Source organism: Nothobranchius furzeri, chromosome 2 (genome assembly GCF_043380555.1).
Source record: "Nothobranchius furzeri strain GRZ-AD chromosome 2, NfurGRZ-RIMD1, whole genome shotgun sequence".
In the NCBI taxonomy this organism is placed as follows: domain Eukaryota; kingdom Metazoa; phylum Chordata; class Actinopteri; order Cyprinodontiformes; family Nothobranchiidae; genus Nothobranchius; species Nothobranchius furzeri.
In genome coordinates this window covers 89,741,919-89,759,300 of record NC_091742.1, presented here as the reverse complement: position 1 = coordinate 89,759,300, position 17,382 = coordinate 89,741,919, and the positions used below count along the sequence as shown (strand labels likewise).

At 43.8% G+C, this 17,382-nt stretch overlaps 1 protein-coding gene across 1 annotated transcript in view; it reads left to right on the top strand.

Annotated features, from left to right (window-relative positions):
* The first annotated feature begins 2,045 nt into the window (after positions 1-2,045).
* Positions 2,046-17,382, top strand: part of LOC107376849 (endophilin-A1) — a 39,236-nt gene continuing 23,899 nt past the window's right edge. Inside the window, exon 1 of the mRNA XM_015946165.3 lies at positions 2,046-2,324. Within this exon, the coding sequence (XP_015801651.3) occupies positions 2,280-2,324 (45 nt within the window). The 5' untranslated portion in view covers positions 2,046-2,279. The remainder of the gene's footprint in view (positions 2,325-17,382) is intronic.

Here is a 17,382-nt window from a genome sequence, read left to right as displayed (position 1 = left end):
ATTCTGCATGTCTTGGGTTAAACACCTTCCCCCAGTCATGACAAGACTGTGAGCTTCATCTAAAACATATTCACTATGGTGTTTTCAGCTTGTTTATAGAAGTTTTAAAACTATCGACATTACGTAAATCCCAAGGAGTAATGTTCCAGAACTGAACTACTCTGTCTGAGAAGACCCACTGACTAAAGGCCCTTTTTCTGAGAGGGAGAAATAATTCAAGGTGGCAGTTCCAGGTAGTCCAGCTAAAGCTGTGAAGTCTAGATTAGCCAGGAGGGGGCAGCACAGGCACGTTCTAACTCCTTCTGGACAGCTGAGCTCAGATTGTTAATGATGAAATAATCAAAACTCAACTATTGTGTTTTTTCTCTCTATGAAGGTGTAAAACATACAATAAAGAGATGCTTTCTAACGTTTATTGATTTATGGTCTTTAAAACCTGAAACGTTTCACACAAACACTGATTTAAGGTCATGATAATAAACTTACATTTAGATGAATCATAATGAAAGGTGTTGAAGTTTAACTTTTTATTCAAACACATTTGCTTGTTTTTCAGTTAGATTCGTTCATATTTTCCATTAACCGGTTAAAATGTTCACTAAAGGTTGAGAATAAAACACGTTAACCAAATGTTTCAATTTATTTATACTTTTCTTTAAATATGCAGAAAACATAAATGTACAGAAATTCAAACATAAATAAAGAATTTCCTCCAGTGATTAAGATAACACTGTTGTATAAAATCTCGTGACAATTCCCAGCTACTCGTGAACGTCCCATCGGACCCCTGATGCGCTGTCCGTGGTGCTGAAACCTCAAACGTCTTCTCTCCTGATATTTTAAAGCTTTTTTCTGCACGTGAAGGCGTAACCTTCGGTCACGTGACCACATAGATCTGGGTTTTTGTGTTTGTTTGTTTGTTTGTGTATAAAAGCAGCGGCAGACACGAACGCGTCGCGCGTGGGGTTGCTCGTGGATGCTGGAGGGTGGAGAGACCACGTGACAGAAGAACGCAGCCAGTTCCCGCCCTGCGGAAGATCGTGTGTGAGGGAAAGATGGAGGCTCTAAATCAAAGATAGATTTTAAAGACTGAATAAATACTTTTGAGAAAAAAAGAGTAAACATAGTCTGTCATTTTTAAATGTAAAAGGAGAAAATTACAGCTAACAAAGTTTTATATGAGATATCTGTGGTCTGGTGGGAACACCTTGGAACATCAGAGGAAGAGCTGGAAGGTGTCATCAATCAATCAGATTTTATTTATAAAGTGCTTTTCAAGCAAAGTGCGACTCAAAGTGCTTTACAGAATAAAAATGACCCCAAATTTCCAGTTTAAAAACATTAACAGGCACACACACACACACACACACACACACACACACACACACACACACACACACACACACACACACATCAGTAAAAATTCATATTTGGCTGAGTCCAGATGAGCCAAGTAAGGTAAGGCAAGGAAACGCCATCAGTCATCATCAGTAACAGGTTTTCCACACTAAAAGGGCGCTCAGAGGAGGGGGAGCACAGACCCCCACCTCCACCTCAGCTTTACCTGTAGAGCGCTCACGAAGCAACAGTCGACCACCGCCCCGGGGCAGAGGGCCCCTACAGAGAAAACACAGGATTAAAATGAGTAAAAATATGAAAATAAAAGAGCTAATAAAAATGACAAAAGTAAGAAAATAAATAATAAATAAAAATTATAATATTATTAAATAATAAAACTGTGCTAAATATAATCATATAAAACACGCAAAGCCATTAATAACACATAATCAACTAGAAATAAAACTATAGTAAATAATTAAATAAAATTCATCTCAGTACTCTACAATGACAGAAAATAATAAAGCACTCTACTTAAAATTATATTTTGTGGTAAATAAACTTGTAGTTAATTCAGGGAAAAATAAAAAAGATTTTTTACTTTTAGGTGAACACAGCAGGCTTCCGTACACAGCTGATCATGTTTCTGATCCTTCATAAATACAATTTTCAGGTTTCTGTACTTTCTGTTCCCGTTGCCATGACTCCCGCCCGCGTGAGCCATCTGCCAGTTGGAGGATCTGCGTGCAGCTCTTTTCTCTCCGCTCCGAGGACGCGTCCAGCTGGGTCTGGTTCCGCTCTTTTCCTCTCCTCTTCCACACCGATAAACGGACTCTGTCCGCCGTAAACGGGAGGGTCGGCCGGCTCCAGGACTCCGGTTCGGTCCAGATTAAACCAGCTGTTTATCCGAAGCGTGTTGGTTGTTTTTCACCGGAGAGGAGATGTCTGTCGCGGGCTTGAAGAAGCAGTTCCATAAAGCCACCCAGGTGAGACCCGGGGCTTCAGCTGTTGCCCCTTTGCTCTTTGTTTGTGGTTGTTTTGAACAAAAACAAAACATGCGGGGAGAGTGAATAAATGCATGTAAATCGGAGCTTCTCTGAGGATAAACATCGTGTTTTCTGTGCTTCGTTAGCACCAACACGTCTGAAAATGTTACCGGGTCGTTTTTATTTGGACTGTTTGGTGAATTCTCAGCTCCAGGCTGTTTTTTGTGATACTTCACGTTGATATTTTTGGTTTTACTGATTTATTTTGGCTGGTTTTGGACATTTCGAGTCTAATTGGTTGAAGAGATGAAATATTTGGACTTCGTGTTTTTTCTCGCGATATTTGGAGATACAATCGGGGTGAACCTCTAAAGTGATGTTATGTAACACTTCATCAGCTGATTGGCTGCTGCTGTGAGCAACAGGGAATTCCCTCCATCCCTCAGACAACAGGCTCTGATCATCTCCATCCTCCTCCACAACCCGTCCTGCATCCCTCCATCCTTATTATGGCTCTTTTCATGCATCCCTCCTTCATTCATTCATCGTTCATCCATACCTCTATTGTTCATCACCCCCTCTACTCCAAGACTCATCCCTCCATCGTCACACCATTATGATCTTCTTTCCAACCAATCCTCTTTCTGTCCCTTTTATTCATGCATTTGTTCATCCCTCCATCGCCTTCATCCTCTTCTTGTTTACCCTCCACCCCTCCGTAGCATCATTTCATCTTGTGGTCATTTGCAGAATATTAATAAACTCTATCCCTCTCATCTGCTTCCATCCAACTCTTAATTATCGTCATCCTGCTCATTTTTTCCTCTCATCCTCCCGTTTCTAAACATTAAATTCTTCAAGCTGCTTGTTTTATCTTCATCCTCTCATCTCTCCACCCCTTTCACCTTTTCTTGTTTTTAAAGCTCTCCGTTCATTAGTGCATCTCGTCCTCCTTCCATCATCCCTCCTTCATCCAGACTGGACCTTCTATTCCTTTTCTCTAAACAAACCATCTGCTTGTTGTGGTTTTACAAACAGGCATGAACACCGAACCTGACTAGACCTCATTGGTTCTTTTTGTTTTGCTGATGATGACGATGGAGACAAACATAACGTCTTCTTCACTCAGAATCATCTAGTCTCATCCTTTCTTCTGGTTGTGCTGCTCCAGACCCGTAGGAGAATAACATTCCTCCTGTTTGGATCCGGGTTTCCAGGATAAGTTGGAACGGATAAACTTGTCATTCCTCATACCTTCCTGTAGTCCGTCAGCTTCAGACACCTGGATGCTCATAGAACCTCCTCCTCCTTCTTCTTCTTCTTACATTTTATTTTATTTATTTAGGACAGTGCATGTTAATGAACATCAATGTAAAAGCAGCGTACGTGAATGTAAACATGCCAGATTATAGCCAAAGGCTAAGTTCCATCTGTTGTCCTCAGACAGAAAAAGACATAATAATTCATAAAAATTCATCATTCATTCATAATAAAAACTCCATCACCAAACTTACACATACACACCATTCTATTCACAAATAAAACATTAAAACTATACAACTCATACATGATCACACACTTGATTTGTCCATAACCAGTTTTTAATCTTTGCCTTACACAAACTGAAAGTCGAGCATTCTCTAACGGGTTGAGGAAGACTGTTCCACAGACGGCCACCCTTGACAGAGAGGACGTTCTGCCCAAAAGCTGTCCGTCTATGTGGTATAAACAATTCTCCTCGAATTGTTGCTCGTGTGGTCCTGTTTGAGCTTTCTTTATGCCTAATGAACTGCTTTAGTGGTGGTGGAGCAAGGGAGTGTTAAACAGACTCTTTTAAGTTTCATTAAGTTATTGAAGTTGTCATTTATGTTTTTTTAACACATGACAATGGTGGTGGGAAGTCGGTTTTTTGTCAAGTAATTTTAAACTTCTTTTATAAATGTTTTCAATAGTTTTAAGTGTTGTTGGACAAGCGAGTGACCAGGAAAGGGTATCCGCGGGTCCTTAAAAAGTCTTAAATTTGCTTTTTCAAACTTAAGGCCTTAAAAATCCTTAAAAATGACAAATAATCCTTAAATACAGTTTCCAAAGGTCTTAAATTACCAAAGACCCAATAAACAAGATTCTTTTATTTCTATAAAATTTTCGTGAATTTCTAGTTAGTGTTCAGCAAGTTTTGTGTACGATGTTGGCGTAAGCGGAACCGTACACATTCAGTTGGTTGTGAAAGGGGGCTATTTTTAGATGAGCACGCTAGTGGGAGTTTGCGTCATGGGGAAGTGCAACATTAATGGTAACTGGATGGCTAATCCCACGTTCGTGACGTGGTTAGCACCGGTTCCAGGCAATAGCTGGAAATTATAGCTTAAATTTAATTTTAAAAATAGCTTAAATTTGGTCCAAGTGGCCTTAAAAAAGGTCTTAAAAAGTCTTAAATTTGGCTCCCTTAAACCTGCAGATACCCTGCAGGATGTCAAACAGTGGTCCATATGAGAGATGATCATTGAGTAAAAATAAGTTTTTGCAACATTCGTATTTAGATTATTACATATATGAGTAAAATTTCGATTATTAAATTTAAGTACCTGGGACACTTTCTTCTTCTTCTTCTTCTTCTAATAATAATAATCATAATAATCATAATACATGATCATAAAGAAAATAAGATAAAAGAAAGACCTGATGATGATAAAAGTTTCAGTGTGGCGTTTGGGTTCCGAAGGTTCTTGAAGTTACTTGAACGTTCTGCATTGGACGAACTTATCGACCATATGCAATATATTGAGATTTATTCTGTGTTCGCAAATCAGTCTGTGCATCATTACGTCTATCTACGTTTATTTAAGAGTCACATGCACGAATGTATCGCCCATGGCCATTTATTGGACTGACGATTGGCCAAATTATTTAAATCGCCCAACCTTATTATACATTAGCTCTGTTGCAAGTGTAGAAATGTCTATTTCTGGCCACGAACCTGGCATTAAAGAGTATTAAAGAATGCAGTTTATCAGCAATCTAAAACTGCTTTGAATCTCTTAAGAAGCAGAAGAACTTTTCTTTTGGCTTTCGTCTGTCCCAGGAGCTCTGTTACAGGCCAGTCCAACCCCCTAAATCAGCCTCGCCCCTCCCACTTGGCCAGGACATGAATATGCTAATGAGCTGCTTGCTGATTGGTTGGTTTAAACCAGAAGGCCTGCTGATTGGAGGAGGAAGGGCTCCGCATTGTGACATTTTCATGAGAGGTTTTTCAGAGTAAAAGTTTTTCTCTGGTAGTTTTAAACATTTTAATTTACATAAAAAGTAGGTCACGCACAGCTTAGACTTTTTGGCATGCTACTTTTGACCACCCAGGCTGTCTGCATTCACAAACAAGAAAATGTTGGTTTAGATTCCCTTTTAAATGTCTTTACTTCTAACCTGTTGATCAAATACATTGCCCCCATCAGTACCTTCTGACTGTTTATTCTTGGGCAGGAGAAGATAAATGATTATTTCTCATCTTCGTGTAAACAGAGGTTTTTGAGCTAAGAGGACTTCCAGCTGGAGGACTTCAGCTGATGCTACATCACAGCCAGCGTTCTCCTGGTCTGGACTGAGCTGAAATAACAACCGTTCCTAGAGAACGTGTCTACCTTCTGAGCAGAACCCTGATCCAAACTGAGACGCGCCGAACAAATCTCCTCCGTCTGTTTTCTGTCATCGGGACAAATTCCCGCATGTCTGTCGGCCGACGGCGTGCTGATAGAGAGGAGATGATTATTGATCCCTGAGGGCCAAACTGGGTCGCTGCAGCAGAGCAGGAAATAAATAAATAAGTAAAAATATTAATAAATACAGACAACAGCAGCGGTTCAGGCAGATCCAGAACTTAAAGTCAGCCTGTGCCTGCTCTGGTCAATGGGTCGGGTGTGTGTGTGTGTGTAAATGTTTAGTTTGGGTTAAGTCGGTCAAAAATCAGCAAAGTTAAAACGTTCTCTCGTGCATGTGGATGATTTATTTATTAGACTCGTACCAAAGAGCTGCTCCAGCAGACGGTTCTGTCAGAACTCTGATTCAACCAACATGTGAACATCAAGGCTTCATGGTACGTGTGATAAACGTAAACACTAACAACGTGCTTGTTTACACGTGAGGCATGTTTATGAACGGTTCTGTGGTGTGTTCTCCATAAACGGTCCTGCTGCTGCTCTTGGTCACATTATAGTTCCACCTTGTTATGTTCAGACTTTAACTCCTCCTGATGACCTGTCAGTTACTCATAAACCTAAAATCTTCCTGTCGCTGCATTCATGTGGAACCGTTCCCCAGTGAGTCGTGGAGGATGGCTGCTTATACTGAGCCAGGAACCTCTGGAGGTTTCTTCCTGTTAAAAGGGAGTTTTCCTCTCCACTGTCGCTTTATGCTTGCTTGGTATGAGGATTGCTGTATTGTCACTGACACTAGTCAGTGACTTGATGCAATTTGCTGGGTTCCTTATATAGGAAACATTATTTCTGATTGGCTTAATGAACTGACCTGAATTGAAATGTTTATTATGTGAAGTGCATTGAGACGACTCTTGTCGTGATTTGGCGCTATATAAATAAAGTTGAATTGAATTGAAATTGAATTCCTCTCCAGGACCCTGGCTGACCCGCAGAACTGATCCAGGATCTGTTTGTGTGTCTGATGGAGAGACCGGGAGTCACGTGGGTGTGATGTGAGGTGTGATGTCACCAATAGGGGGAGGGGGGTGGGGGGGGGGTCACCACAAATAGATCTGTGAACCAAGAGCAGACGTTGTCAGAAGAAAGGTGTGGGTGGCATGAGATGTCACAGACGGTCGCCATGGCAACGGCCGAGACAAACTCCCATGTTCTGTGTGTGTGTGTGTGTGTGTGTGTGTGTGTGTGTGTGTGTGTGTGTGTGTGTGTGTGTGTGTGTGTGTGTGTGTGTGTGTGTGAGAGAGAGATTCTCATGCATACCTCATAATAAATGTGATGTATGCAAGCAGACAGACAGGTGTTTCTCACTGACAGTCTGTCTCGGGGACGTTTTTATGTGTTTGTTGGTCAGAATCTGAGTCTGTCCTGTTGCTGGACAGGCTGAGACAAACGTCCCGTCCTGCAGATGAAAGACAGGAACTGGGAGACGAGTTCTGTGGGGTTCAGGTCTGACAGGTCGGTGACCGTGGGACATGGACTATTAAACAGCATTCCTGAAACGTTCCCCGTGCTGCTGTGGGAGTCGCTGATGTTTCAAACACACCCAGAAGGCTTACAGGATATTTTGTTTCTGAAAAGAGTTGTTGTGGTCAACTGGGACACATCTCACTTCTGTCTCAGAGACACCTTTAGGATGAGCAGTCATTCATACGATGTTCCTAACTTCTGGAGATGGAAGGTTAGTCCGGGAATGTGTCTGGGAACAGCGTTCCTCAGTGAAAGACTGGACGACGTTCCCAGTTTGGACCATTTTCTCCCATCGGTGTTTGACCCCGACTCTGTTTTAACAGTGGTTCCACACGCTGGAGGGAAACGGTCTCACGAGGAACAAACCAGTGTTTTACTGAGAGGAGCTCATCGGAGGTAGGCCAGTGGCCCTGTTGAACCTGATCTGAGAACCAGGCTGGAGCTAACGGGAGCCAACATGGCCGCCAGCAGGGACAGGAAACGTGACACTTGGGGACGACCGTCTGAATAAAAGATGAGAACGGATCGATGCCCAGGTGTGCAAACATTAGGCTGAGGGAAGAGGAGGAACTTATGAGTGGAACTAGATTTTTATATTAGAATATTTCTCCCATTTTTTTACATTTTTATTATCATTTTAAATCAGATGGGCCTGATTTGTTCTGGTTCTGATGTCAGAAGTGTGGCGATTGAAGGCCATCATCGAGTTTCTCGAACTCATTTAGTCTTTGTGTGCAGAGTTTTTAAATCACAAGGCAACAGAAGTATTTACCGCATCAAAACGAACATAAAATAAAAGCAGACTAACAAAGAAAGAGAAAACTAGTTCTAAAATGTATTAAAGTAGGAGTCAAACGTATCTTTCAAAATCCAGTAAAAGCTCGATTTAAATGGAATATGTTAGGAGTAGCCAACACAAATAAAGATAATTCTGAGTCAACTCTACTTTTATTGTGAAAATATTCAGAATAAATACTAAAACTGAATCACATGTTTACATTTTATCATCTGTCGTTATCACCTGAGCCCCTGGTTTCCTGTAGACAAGGTCTGCTCAGGGTTTCCCCCAGAAAATGAGTTAGCTTGGTTGATGCTTGACGCATTCACTTTTCGCGTGGTGATGCGGCTCGCGGATGGAACGCGCTTCACAACTCGCAGCGTTTATGGTTCGTGCAGCTCGTCTCTGCGGTGAGCCAATATTCTCCCAAACTGTAGGGGGCAGCATGGAGCTCTACGGCATGCATCCAACACTACACCATAGTAGAAGTAAAAATTACTGTTCTTAGGTGTGTTCTTGCTGTGTCTTTCTAAATCCATGCTTTCGTTCTTTTTTAAACACAGAAACATGGTAAATGGTAAATGGCCTGTATTTGATGTAGCGCCTTCTAGAGTCCTGGAACCCCCCAAGGCGCTTTACAACACAATCAGTCATTCACCCATTCACACACACATTCACACACTGGTGGTGATGAGCTACAATGTAGCCACAGCTGCCCTGGGGCGCACTGACAGAGGCGAGGCTGTCGAGCATTGGCGCCACCGGTCCCTCCGACCACCACCAGCAGGCAATGTGGGTTAAGTGTCTTGCCCAAGGACACAACGAAAGTGGCAGACTGAGCGGGGCTCGAACCTGCGACCTTCCGATTGCGGGGCGAGCGTTTAACTCCTGTGCCACCGTCGCCAACATTACTGTTGTTTACAACACGGCATTTCAGCATTTTTAACAGCGTTCTCGTCTTTTCCGACAGTGCGAGCTATTTCTCTCCAAGAATTATTAACAACATGTTGATCACGGTGATCTCTGAGAGCTGAATCATACAAATGTCTGTATTTACGAACCTCTGCCATAGTAGTTCTTGCCAGTCCGCCATGTTTTTCCGTGTCCGACCATCCGCGTGGTTAGAAAATTTTCTAGGTGCGCGGTGCGGAAAGTTTGGGCCGTGAGGAGGCGTGGCGGAGGGGCGTGGTTGTTAAAATGACGCAACTTTGCCGAGTGGAACCGTGCGGACCTCGCAGACGTGTCAAGCATAAACCAAACTTAAACCAAGCTTCAAGCCTGGCGGCTTTGGCTGTCGGGTGGGGCTGTTCGTGTCAGCGGACACAGTAGGTTCGTGGATGGGGGCGGGGCATGACGCTTAGCCTGGCGGGTGGGCAAGCACAGCCAGGCGGGCCGCCAGACTTATAAAGCGCTGGGGGAAACCCTGCTGCTGTAGCATGAATTCATTAAGTTAAAGAGCAAGTAACCCCCTACCAGGTTCTTACTCCACTCCCACTTCCTGTTTGAAAAATGCACTACAAGGAGGCATTGCCTAGCAGACCAAGAGGGCAGAGTGGCTAACAAATACACACACAGGCTCACCGCAGCATTGTGACATCATATGGTACCAGCTAACGTCATAGAAGAAGAAAATATCTTTTCTATAGCGCCTCTCAAGATTAAAATCATGAAGCGCTTCACTAAAACACAAAATGTAAAATGTATAAAAAAGAATTTTGAAAGTGATTAAAATATGTTTTAAATGAGCAAAAATTGACAGTTGTGATTAAAAAATGTAAGGAGAGGGAGAGATAAAATGAATAGGAAAGAGGGAAATCAGTGGATCCTGGGAAAGTCGGAATAAGAGTGATGAGGGTCACACCAAAACCAGCTTGAACAAGTGAGTCTTCAGCTGCTTTTTAAAGGAGACCACTGAGTCCACTGATCTCAGGCTCAGGGGGAGAGAGTTCCAGAGTCTGGGGGCTACAGCAGCAAATGATCTGTCACCTTTGACCTTTAGCCTGGTGCTGCACAACCAGTAGGCTTTGATCACTGGACCTCAGGGACCTGCTGGGGGTGTAGGGACTAAGAAGATCACCAATGTAAGATGGTGCTTGTCCATGTAAGCCCACAGGGTACCTTTTAGCCAATAGTGATGTTAGTGCTGAGTTTTTACCTGAAGATGGCGCAACACTGACCTTTTCAGGCAAAATATTTAAACTTTAAGATGCACTAAAGTGCCTAATTATTGACTACACGTGTCTACAACGCGATTAGACACTCATTTATGTACTTTGTCATGATAAAAAAGTTGATTTGAGGGGGACTTGCTCTTTACAGGAGGATTCCCTCACATGTGTCCTGTTGTAGAGTAAATCTGTTCTACGACTGTCTGAACGGGTCAGAACAGAACAAACTAAGATAAAAACGTCACTAACTTCTTCTAACAATTCATCTTTATCATTTTTATCTGAAGATTCTTTATAGAAGCTTGAGTTTAATGCAAAATAAACAAAATAAAGATATGCCTTTATTGCTGTAGTTCTAGCTTTGTTGGTGGATGTGTGCAGACCTGAAGTCTAGTAAGGTCATTATAGTGAAAAATGATCGACTTTTCTCAGATTAATCATTAGCACAAATAGCAGCAACGAGAAACAATAATTATTTGAATATTTATTTTGTATTTTTTTATGTTGTTATGATTAGAATAGAAAGAATGAAGGAAACCGACGTTAACCTTTTTGTTTCTCCATGCACCTCTCCTGGTTCAAGGGACAGTGTTGTCATGGCAACCAGAAACCAGGCCTGATGCCAACTTCACACACACACACACACACACACACACACACACACACACACACACACACACACAGCTCTCGGGTTGACTCCCTCTGTAACTCAATAATTAATCATCCCCGAGGACCTAAAACGTGACGCGGAAGAGGAACTGTCTGTTTGAGTCACCTACTTCTGGTTTCAGGTGACCTTTGACCTTGTTTCTGTGTGATGTTTATGCAGGGGAAAAAAATCACACAGCAGGAAACCTCCAAATCAATTCAGCCTATAAATGTAACATGATGTAGTATCTCAGCTGAGCTCATCTCCAACCTTTATACTTGATTAAATCTAAAGGCCGAGAAGCTGCTCAAAACCAAAATTACAACAAAATGTCTTAGTTGGACTCCTGGATCAACGCCATCGAACACCTGAGTGAAAACGGCTAATCACAACCAAGAAGAAAGAGTTGTCTACATAAATAAAGCAGTCGTGTTACTAACAAGCATTCGTGCAGGGGGCGGGGCTTCAGATGCTGTAGGGCAGGAGCACAGCAGAGAGGGACAGGGTGGAGCCTAAACCAGTTTTATTCAGCTAAAGCTAATGTTCTTTAATCAGTATGATGGGAACTTCCTCCCTTTCAAAATAAAAGCATTGTGTGTGCGTGTGTGTGTGAGAGAGAGAGAGAGAGTGAGAGAGAGAGAGAGAGAGAGAGAGAGAGAGAGAGAGAGAGAGAGATCTATTCATCCTCTGGGGTGAGAAAATCGATCCCCACTCTTGGCGTTGCATCGCACCGACTGATTTACGGTTGTGGCGCGGCGCGGCTCCACGCTGCTGCTCTCACAGAGCTAAATGTTTACAAGCAGAAAATGAGTCTGAGCTGTTACGAGCCTCTACGAGAGGTAATGGTGTCCGATGTGGCGTTTCCTCACTCGGGGCAGATAAATCTCCTGCTTTTATTGATGGGCCTACACGGAGCAGAACCACCTCGAATCCCATCCTGCTCAACATAATTCTGTCCTGGGAGTCGTTTAGTGCCGTTGTCGCTTTTATGGTTGTTGGTAGATGAGCGTTTGAGGCGACCAGTGTGTCAGTGGGAGATTTAGTTCTGACTCTAGCCACCATTAGTCTTGTTTTCTGTTACTGTGGCAACAGCAGCCTTTTTACTGATGTCTACAGGACGTTTGGGCACGTTTAAGGTGGAAAAGCTGTAGAGCCCAGATCTGAAAGGTCACAAACGTGTCCTGGGACGGATTAATTTATGTCAGCGACCCTTTTAAAGGATCTATTTTAGTATTTAACTTTGGGTCCTCTGTACAGAACAGCTGTGTGTTTTCTGAATGGATTCATCCATTCGTGGCTGTTTTCATCAGTGACTCATTCAGATGATTCAAGAAGGAAAAGTCTCGTTATAGCAGCCTGAGCTAACAGGTGCTGCTTCTGCTGGGAACAGGCTGGATTCAGTCAGAGGTTGGATCCTGTTTTAGACTAATGTTGGTTTTGTTTTCTAATCTAAACCTTTTCAAGACCATAAATAATACAATTCTTAATGTTTCGTTTTTAAATTTCATAAAAGAAGTTCAATAAATACATGAATTGAGACGATGTCTGGATTATAATTGATTATAAGTTATAATAACCGCATAACTAGATCTGGTGTGTTTTCTGCTGGTGTTGGGTCGGTGTCGGTTCTGTTGGTACCAGATCGTTGTTCCACAGGCTAGATGAAGAGTCGTGACTCTTCCTCTCAGGGTGTTTTATGCTTTAATGCTGGATGTTTGTAGATATAATCAGAGATTATCTTGGTTATAATCTTAGTTGGGAACGTCAGATGTTTCAGTTTCACCTGCAGGGTCTGGATTTCCTGTTCTGATCAATATGTTCATAAACAGATAAGTTCTTCATGCTACTCTTCAATAAAAAGCAGTTTTATAAAACCATTTTTCTTCTGCTAATCCAGGATTATAGAGATTACAGGTCCAGACATTCCCCAGATCCCTCTAGGGAATCTCCTGGCACCCCTCCTAATCCTATTTGAGGGCCACCTCAGCGGACTCCTTTTGATGAGGAGGAACAGCAGCTCCAGATAAGCTCCTCCTCTTTACTCCGAGGCTGAGCCTGACCTCCCTGTGGACGAAGGTTCTGGTTATCTCTGGGATGACCCACTTCTCATGAGGGGTGGTCTGAAGATGGACCAGTGCTCCTCCTCACCAGGTAGACCAGACCAACCCCCGATCAGTACCTTTCTCCGTATGTTCTCTCTGCTCTGGTTTGTGAGGATCGATCCGGTTTCTGACCAGCAGTGTTTATGGATCTGTGCTGCTGGAGCCATCGGACCAGTTGATGGATGGAACACCCAGAGGAACATCTGACGGGGAAATAAGAGCTCTCAGTCTGGTGCTCAAGTCTAGTGTTTCTAACCAAATCCATGGATTTCGTCACCTACTGCAGCTTTAGACTCTCAGACTCACCTGGCTGCTGCAGCTACAGACTCACCTGCTGCAGCTTCGGAATCACCTGCTGCAGCTTTAGACTCTCAGACTCACCTGGCTGCTGCAGCTACAGACTCACCTGCTGCAGCTTCGGAATCACCTGCTGCAGCTTTAGACTCTCAGACTCACCTGGCTGCTGCAGCTACAGACTCACCTGCTGCAGCTTCGGAATCACCTGCTGTAGCTTTAGACTCTCAGACTCACCTGGCTGCTGCAGCTACAGACTCACCTGCTGCAGCTTCGGAATCACCTGCTGTAGCTTTAGACTCTCAGACTCACTTGGCTGCAGCTTTAGACACTCGGGCTCACCTGCTGCAGCTTTAACCCTCCCACTGTCTTTATGGGTGACCCCACGAGGAAAGTTGACCATTGAGCAGGATTGATGGTTAGTCCCTTGAGGTCCATGTGGCAGGGGTGAGGTGGTGCTCACTCCTCACCCCTGCCACATAGACCCAAGTGATAAACCATCAACCTGGCTGCAGCTTTAGACTCTCAGACTCACTTGGCTGCAGCTTTAGACTCTCATACTCACCTGCTGCTGCTTTAGACTTTCAGACTCACCTGGCTGCTGCAGTTTCAGACTCACCTGCTGCAGCTTTAGACTCTCGACATCTGGCTGCTGCAGTTTCTGACTCACCTGCTGAAGCTTCAGACTCACCTGCTGCAGCTTTAGACTCTCATACTCACCTGGCTGCTGCAGCTACAGACTCACCTGCTGCAGCTTTAGACTCTCATACTCACCTGGCTGCTGCAGCTACAGACTCACCTGCTGTAGCTTTAGACTCTCATACTCACCTGCTGCATCTTAAAGCCTGGTTCATGCTTCTCCGTCAGCTCCGCAAGGGACAGACACGCACGGATTGACGGAAGCGTTTTGCTCTTTTACTTCTCCGTCTCCTGGAGAGTGTTGCAAAGCAATTCCCCCACAGGACAACAGAGGGCGTAGCGCTGTTCTGTGGTATCCTGTCATGTATCGGTCCAAGATAGTGTGTTTATATTGTGTTTTTTGTGTATATAAGAGACTTTTAACACGGACATATTTGTCTCTCATTCTCCTCCACCTCTTCATGCGCTCCCCACCTCTAAACCCATGTTTCCTGTCATTTCCGTCCACAAATAAAACGCTTGCTGCACATCTTTTCACTCCTCCAGTCACGGGAGAATTAAACGTTCATATTTTTAGAGTTTTTTCGCGAGGTATTCTTCAAGCTTCTCCGTGTCTGCCGCTAGTTATCCTCGGCTCTCTTTGCAATGGCGGCGCTGTAAACAACAGCGGCATCCTGACCAATCATGAGCTTGCGTAATCCGTCTCGTTCGACGGATGTTTAAAAAAGTGGGCTCGACTCCGTACATACTTGCTTGCCTGCCGGAGCCCTACGCAACGACGGATAATGGCATTGCGTGTCTCCGCACTGACGCAGACGGAGAAGCATAAATCAGGCTTTAGGCTTTCTTACTCACCTGCTGCAGCTTTAGACTCTCAGACTCCCCTGGCTGCTGCAGCTACAGACTCACCTGCTGCAGCTTCGGAATCACCTGCTGTAGCTTTAGACTCTCAGACTCCCCTGGCTGCTGCAGTTTCAGACTCACCTGCTGCAGCTGTAGACTCTCAGACTCCCCTGGCTGCTGCAGTTTCAGACTCACCTGCTGCAGCTGTAGACTCTCAGACTCCCCTGGCTGCTGCAGTTTCAGACTCACCTGCTGCAGCTGTAGACTCTCAGACTCACCTGAACATGAATAAATTCAGATTTTTGCAGCTAGTAATTCAACCAGCTCAGTGTCCTAGTGGTGTGAGTGTCCACCCTGAGACTGGAAGGTCATGGGTTCAAATCCACAGTCGGGTCATACCAAAGACTTTAAAAGTGGGACCCAATGCCTCGGCTTAAGAGGTTGGATTGGCGGGTTAAACCACCAAATAGTTCTCAAGCACAGCTGTGTCTGCAGCTCACCGCTCCCCCAGGATATGGGTCGGATGTGGAGAACAAATTTCACACACCAGTGTGTGATGATGACCAGTGGGACTTCTATAATCAGGGGTGCACATAATATTTAGCGGTTGGTACTCAGGGGAGAACCTATGGTTGCTGCTTGGTCCTCACAGTTTTAATGCACTTAATTCTTAACCCAACTCACAATAGGAACACAATGGAGTAACGCGTTGATGATGCAACATATTTTAATTTTGACTGAAAACAACAAGTACAACAGGTACATATAGCCAGCTTAACTTAAACCTTCTAATTTTCAAATAACATGACTGAATTGTCTGAATGTAAAACACAATGTGTAAACAGCTGCTTTTGTGATAACAAAAATCAAATAAAATGAATTTTAAAGCACTTAACAAAATCACTATTTCAGAGCACTGAAGTTTTTAAAATGGCATAAATGCCGTTTTTATTTCTACAGACTCTCATCATCATCATCATCATCATCATCATCATCATCATCCTCCTCCTCCTCCTCACTATCCTGACTGGCTTCCTCCAGTTCACACACGGCAGAGGACAACTTTCTGATGTTCTCTGCTGTTAGCATGTTTATCAAACGCTGGGCGATTGAAGTTTTCAGTGCCTATGTAAAAGGCGCTGTTTTTGTCTGCCAGGGAGGGATTTTCACGGCATGATCTGCACCACATCTCTGTGCGTTCATCATTTGTTTGAAGCCAGCCGACCTCTTGCAGCCACTTCTCAGCGAATACTCTTTTCTTTTGCGGTTCCGACTCAGTCTGACGTTTTTTTGGAGGCGGAGGAAAACCAAAATAATTACTTAATGGAGCTTGCTTCTTGGACATCTTTAAAATGCTCCAGAAATGTCTTCCTTCCTCCACAAAATCTTAGGTGCGCAAATGTGTGCTGGAACTTTTTTCAGGTGCGCATTGTTTATTTTGACAGCGCGTGCACACCTGCGAACCACTTATGTGCACACCTGTCTATAATGTACATCCACACTATGGCTACTGCTTTTGTTTGTTTTCGTGAGTTGTGGGAGTGCGGGAGGAGTCGTAGGAGCTGCAGCTGGCTGAATCCCACCAGGATCTCTGAGGAATAGGAAGAAGTCTGTAGAGAGCAGAGACCTGCAGGAACCATGTCACCTGGAGTTGTTTACTACAAACTCCTGGTGTCCTCCTGCTGCTTCCCAGAGTCCTGACACCTCCATCCCATCTAGATAACATCAGTTACGTATGCCTGAGCTTCAGGCTCTGATTGTTGCTCAGGGAGGTTTCAGGAGGAGTTAAGTCACAGATAACAGAGACAAAGAGGAGTAGACCCCCCCCCCCCCCCCTCCAGTGACTGACATTGATTTGGTCTCATCTCCAGACTTTGTTGCTTCACAGAGGAGAAACTAGAGCTTCCGTTCTTCTGTCATTCCTCCTGTCAGCCTCGCTTCCTGCTCCTCTCTGAGGAGATCCTGGACGGAGATCCTGCAGCGATCAGCTAAAGTGTTGAACTCCTAAAGGGAATAATCCTCCAGACAGACGTTACGTGTTTGTTCCGTCGGCGAGCCGCGCTCATCGTAGCGGTAGGTTGTACCGTATCGCCACAAAACCCCCAAGTGTAACGTGGCTGGGAGAAAACATAATGATATGCTAATTAGATGACATCAGCGTCCGGCAGTCTGGTTTACATTTATTGAGCTCCAGAGGTAAACAAACAGATGAATAATAACCGCGTGTTCTGTTCCACAAACATAGACAACTCAGACCTTTTACAGGTTCTGTCAAACACTAAACGTTCTCCAGAACCACAGAACTTTGTTAAAGTTGTGAAAGTTACATAACACTGCTATATTTTGTGTCTACTGATATGTTTTATTATTATTCAGTCACTTTACTCTGACACGTGTTCTAGGTTCATAAA